General features: G+C 39.2%; 1 protein-coding gene across 3 annotated transcripts in view; it reads left to right on the forward strand.

Annotated features, from left to right (window-relative positions):
• nrxn2a (neurexin 2a) overlaps window positions 1-4145 on the forward strand; it is an 82331-nt gene extending 78186 nt beyond the window's left edge. For all 3 annotated transcript variants that reach the window (XM_026329048.1, XM_026329049.1, XM_026329050.1), the window contains 2 exons: window positions 312-396; window positions 1670-4145. In XM_026329048.1, coding sequence (XP_026184833.1) covers window positions 312-396; window positions 1670-2472 — 888 coding nt within the window. In that variant the 3' untranslated portion in view covers window positions 2473-4145. The remainder of the gene's footprint in view (window positions 1-311; window positions 397-1669) is intronic.
• Window positions 4146-6261: the final 2116 nt, after the last annotated feature.

Below are 6261 nucleotides of genomic sequence, written 5' to 3' on the forward strand. Positions count from 1 at the left end.
TATGAGTGTCACTGCAAAGGGTCTGAATACTTATGACCATGTGATATTTCAGTTTTTCTTTTTTAATAAATTTGTAAAAATTTCTACATTTCTGTTTTTTTCTGTCAAGATGGGGTGCTGAGTGTACATTAATGAGAAATAAAATGAACTTTTTTGGTTTTGGCAAATGGCTGCAATGACACAAAGAGTGAAAAATTTAAAGGGGTCTGAATAATTTCCGTACCCACTGTAAATGGCGTATGTGTGTGTGTGACTGTATTGACTATTGACTATTCATTAATACCAATATATTTTCTCTATTTTCCCTTTAGCCGCAGAATTCTGATGATATTTTGGTGGCGTCAGCTGAGTGTCCAAGTGATGATGAGGACCTGGAAGAGTGTGAACCAGGAACAGGTGAGTCAGCCATGGAAGAAAAATGAGAGTGCAGCACTTATCCACCAACTAGTAATAGTACTTTTATCCAAGATTGGGGATAAACACACTGACTTCAGAAAGCCATCCCTGTTTTAAAAATGTTCAGTCCTCCCTTTAGAGTGTTATTTTTCCTGCAGCTATCATAGACTCATTTACTCAGGTCCTCTGTCAAAAAAGCTATCCTCATTTGGTTAGTTTTTACAGACTCAGCTCACATCAGTTCAACCTGTGTATCAGCTTTTGAGTCATGTCTATAACACCCTAAATTGGATGAAAGTGCTGCAGTCACTTAGAGTGGAGGACAGTATACAGCAGATCGAGTTTGTGACAGAAGCAAGCTGTGGAACTGACGAAGGGGTCTGCCCTTATTATGGGTGCCTCAATTATTGATATGACCTTATCAGAATTGTTTGTTGTTGACTGTCCCTGAGAAGTGTGACTCAGATAATGATGAAAGAGAACCTAGCGGCCATAAATAACCAAACTCTGCAGGCTGAAATCTTCCTCCATAACCAGAAGACATTCTGACCCCAGAGTCAGATCTGAGGAAGTAAATGTCAACGCATGGCATGAGACCCCACATATACACTGTAGAGGACCATATATCATATAAACACAGTACAATTTATTGGTGCGTTATTTGGTGAAGAGTCTATATTAAAAGAGTAATTAAAGGTAGACAGGACACACTGTTTGTTATCAGCAAGCCACAATAATCCACATGTGATTCCTACATAAAATAACCTGTTATTCTTTTGTCATCCCTTAACCCTTGCCTATATATGTGCATACAATAGCATGGCAATTTGTTTAATGTTCTTTTGTTTGTTGTGTGCTCTGTTTGTTATATGCTCTTCATTCAGCTGCCGCCTTTCATGGGTCACCTTGTATGTTTGTGTCTACATGTGAGCTCTTTGATGTTTTTGCTTTTTTAAATAAGATTTTCATTATAATAAGAATTCTGCAAACCCAAACACAAAACAAACTGCATACATCATTCAGGAACAATGGTGTTTTTATTTGGTTTTCTCTTCTTGTGCCAAACACTGATGTAAATGATGTCAAACTATAGAAAACTGTATAATATGTCACTATAAATAATACCTCTGTTAAGCCAGGTAATATTAGTTTAATTCCTCAGTAATATTCCACCTAATGAGCAGATTGTGGCTCTGCTTAATGAGCACAACTTTACAGCTCTTTACATGCTCTTCTAATTTAGGATCCCCTACCTTTTCTGTTTTCTTTCTAGGAGGTGAATTAGTGTTGCCTATTATAACAGTGGATTCCCTTGAGCCCCCATCCATCGCTACCCGTTACCCTGTCATCCCTCCTCCCCCTACCCTCCTATCCCCACTTGAAACCACCAAAGAGTCCCTGATACTCCCTCCTCACCCTTCCTGCCCCCCGGACCAGGAGGACTGTGGTGACCCTGTGGAGGTCTCGGCCTTCGGCTCTGGGGAGATGACGGAATCGGATGATGAGGACTTTTACAATAATAACTCCCCCATGGTCACTGATAGGACAGTCCTTCCTCCACCTCCCGCCGCTGGTGATGGAGGAGTCCAGAAATCCCGCCCCCTACCTCCTCATGTTCCCACCACCAACCCTGACCAGCTTCACATCCCCGCAGGCAAAATGAACACCCGTGACCAGGTGCTTCTGCCCCCTGCTCCTCCATCCTCCCGAAACACACCAGGACTAACTTACCCCCCCAATTTTCCCCATGTGCCCACAGCCGACCCCACAGCCTCTGATGAAAAGAGCCAACCCGGTGCCGTGGAGGTGATCAGGGAGTCCAGTAGCACCACGGGGATGGTTGTTGGTATTGTGGCTGCTGCTGCTCTCTGCATTCTTATCCTCCTCTATGCCATGTACAAGTACCGCAACCGAGATGAGGGCTCCTACCAGACAGACCAGAGCCACAGTTTTGCCAACAGTTCCACTGTAGATGGCAACGGAGCAGTGGTCAAAGACAAAAACACAGCAACGGCCTCTGTGGCCAAGGCAATCACAAAGGGCAAAAAGAACAAAGACAAAGAATACTATGTCTGAAAACAGAGAAGAAGATTAGGCAAGTGTGGACTGACACAAGAAGAAGAAAGAAGATGCTTTTGTTTCACAACCATATTTTGTCAGGTCGACCACCAGAGAAATTTCACAGGCCATGAAAAAAGAACTGTGCAAAGCAAGTGTATATTGCTTTTAAACAGTTTCATTTTTCTCATAAGTCAAGACTCAACTCCTATGAAATCCTAATCTACGGCACAAGATCTGACTCATCCTCTGTGTTACAACATGCACTCAGTCTGCATTCAGTTTGTTTGTGTCATTCTTTTATGTTTATAACAAGCAAGACACATAAGAAAAGAGGCATATCCACTTTGTCTTTGTATATAGTATGGATATGGCACAGTGAAGAAAGTACTGAGAAGATCCAGATGGTTTTGCTTAAATGTTTCTTTTTGTTCTTCTTTGTAATGCTCTATTGCAATTCTCAGTCTCCCCATTATGATAAATGAGGCAGTACGGACCAGTTATTGAATTTTTATGGTAGATGAGCAGATAACACCTCCGTCAGTATTTCTGACTAGTTTCAAAAAGAAAGCCTTTATTTGGAAACGACGTCATATCTGCAGCCTCCATATGTTATTTTATGTGAGTTTAAAAACTCCCCAGTCACTCTGCCTCAGTCCACAGGAGATGGTATTATATTTCTGGTGCCGTATCATAAATAAAGCATGATATTTAACTCCTGGTGAAAAATAAAGCATTTTAAACGGATTATTATTAAATTACCTCACATACTCCAGCCAGTGTGAAACACATAGCGTGATGGATCAGAAACACTATTATTAACGTGAGATATCAGAGTCAATGTGCCCATGCCATTCCAAGTAGGGATAATTGTGAATAAGTCAGTGTACCAGTGAAGGTATTTCTCTGTAAACATTGCTTGTATGTACATATAGAGGTTAGCAGAACGAAAACGCATTGTGTACGCGGGGGAACAGGTATGAAGTGGAATAAATGCAAGACACACGGCACACACCCCTACCCGGCTCCCCCACAGCTTTCACGACCACATCAAAAATGCAGCTGGAACTTCACAGGAATTTTTGGGAACACATTTGAGGAAGTTTTTTTCCGATTGTTTCTTGCAAGGTGAGAGCCAAACCACCTCACCAGAGGCTGGCCCACTCTTGACCTTTTTCTTCCTCTAAACAGTCATGGAATATTTCAAAAGCACACAGAAAATGTAAACATATCTTTGAGACATAGATATTCCTTGTAAAGCAGCCAAACATGTATTGTTTTTTTATCAGTTACTAAAAGACTATTCTATGAGATAAATAATTCAAGGTTTGTGAATTGTATTGATATTTCTCTGATATTTCGATGTATCTTGTTACCACTCCTCTTAACACGTTGCATTTTAGATTGCCTTTTACTTAAATCCAAACAAAAAGCACACATTCCTCTGACTGCTGCAACTATCTTTTTGTTTCTGCATTATTTACGGTTCAGATTTAGCAGAGAACACACAAGGACGGAACAAACAAATGTTTTGTTACATTGTGCATTTTATATGTGCTATATCTGTTACTCAATGGATCTGATAATATAAAGCCATTTTTTCTGTTGAGTCCTGTCTACATTTACTTTCATGCTCTGTGATTTCCTGTTACTTTTTTTTTTAAATGAAAGTGCCATTCAACACAACCTGCTCAGCATTCAGAAAATATTCCATTCCTTAATCATTGCTATTGTATAGTGTTCATGTGAAATTGATCTTCAATATGTGTACAGAACGTGGATAAAGATGAAAATACACTTGATTATATACTTTGTACACACCTGTGTTGTGTGTTGCTTCGTGGAGTTTCACAAAGAAAATGGGCTTTATTGGACTTTTATTGTTGCATAGAATCATTATAGGACATACACACTGAAAATATTATAGCTTCTAGGTTGTGGGAAGTCAGAGTGAACTAAGACTGACATGAATTATAGGAAACAATTATGGTTTATGTCAGAGTATTTTATGATAACACAAGTGACTTTGTCATAGCTGCACATTTTCAAACATTAATGTCACGCACTGATTGCAGTAATGTATCTACTGGTGATTTAGTTTCTGGAGTCATGAATTCACAATGATTAATTTTGCAAAGGTCTCATTTTGCCAGCAAGACAACTTAACATGTTCAACATAAAGAAACAGCGTATCACACAAATTGCAGGTCATATATTTTAAAAATCTGTGTATTACACTTGAGTTTCATCATCATCTACTCTTTCTCTCTTGGGTCTGTCTTGCTCTCTCTTTTTCTTTAATTCTGGTGTGTTAGTAATGTAATGTAATGTAATGTCTGAATGTCCATTATTTATTATAAAATGAAATGTTTAAAGGCTCCAGCAGATCCCCGTGACCCTAGTTAGGAAGAAGCAGGTATAGGTATAGATAATAGATGGATTATTTCTTCACCTTCTCCACTACTGCTGCTGTTTTGTTCAGTTCCCCAATAAAACAGAACTAAAGCTTAAGTAAAACGAAATATTAAACCAGTCAACCCAGTTAGGATGTGTTAATTCACACCCACAGAAAGTATAGCATATAGAGTACAGCGTGATATACCATACCTGTAATTATATTGACAGTATTTATAACTTCCTTCTATAGCACATCCGTTATGTTTTCCTAACTGCTTGATATATTAATACATCTCACATTCTTCTTGTAGAGTTTGTGTCAAAGGTAAAGCATGCAATTATTCAGAAGTAGTGAGGTAAATTTATTAGTCCTGTCTGACGTGCTGATTATTTTTATTAAGAATAACACTCCATAACAATCTCCACTCTCTATTGAATGAAAATAATAATCAGTTGCATTTGTCAGCAGTAACACAGCCTGTGTTGTTTGACTACCACCTGCTGAGGACATAAAGAACTGTAGGATGGAGATAAACTAGCTCAGGGGTGATGTGATGTGATGTAGGGGTTATGGTTGCCTTCACAAAGGCATCCATCAATCTTTCAATGAAAGCAGGTGAGGAGGTTTATCACAAAAGACAAGAATTTAGAGAGGCTGTATTTCAAGCCAGCAGGGTCACCATCCTGTTGGCCTGTTTGAGCAGAGACTGATGGGGAATTATCCTGTGGGGTAAGTGAGGTGTGGTGTCAGTACAGGTCTAGTAAAGGCAAGGTCTGATCTGTGCTGACACTGGATATCAAGGAGGGTGGCTGGGGGATACAATAAGCCACTACTGAGCATTGGTGAGATGTCACAAGCCTAATTCAACAAAACAGCGATGAAAAGAGAAGCCCAGATGACAACTGCTTTAATCTATCCCTGTTTCTCTATCATCAAAGCCAGGTTATCTTCAAAGTATTTGCTGCTATAATCTTACCCTTATTACTGAGCTTAGCCTATTACACTCATTAGTAAAATAGCCTAGCTGTTAGACTTTAAATTGAAATACTTTTTACATTTCATAAACAATGAGTAATGACCTCCCAGAATCAAGTACATTGTATGTCCCGAAAGCTCCTGAAATGCCCTACTATATACTGGAGCATAATTTACACACGTTTTCATCAGATGTATTAGAACAGCATGTTTTTTATATCAATGTGCTTCATGGCTTCACCTCAGATCCTCACTGTTGACATTTACCTTTGGGTGCCTGTTTAGATCATGGAGAACATTGTTGTGTTCCCAAATCTATGATGTTAGCCCATGTACTACTTTATTTCATTGTCTTCAGATCTCTGTAGAATGAAGTACTTTACACAAATATCAAAGTGTAATCTATTTAGGAGTATATACAGCAGACTGGACAG

Source organism: Mastacembelus armatus, chromosome 14 (genome assembly GCF_900324485.2).
Source record: "Mastacembelus armatus chromosome 14, fMasArm1.2, whole genome shotgun sequence".
Lineage (NCBI taxonomy): Eukaryota > Metazoa > Chordata > Actinopteri > Synbranchiformes > Mastacembelidae > Mastacembelus > Mastacembelus armatus.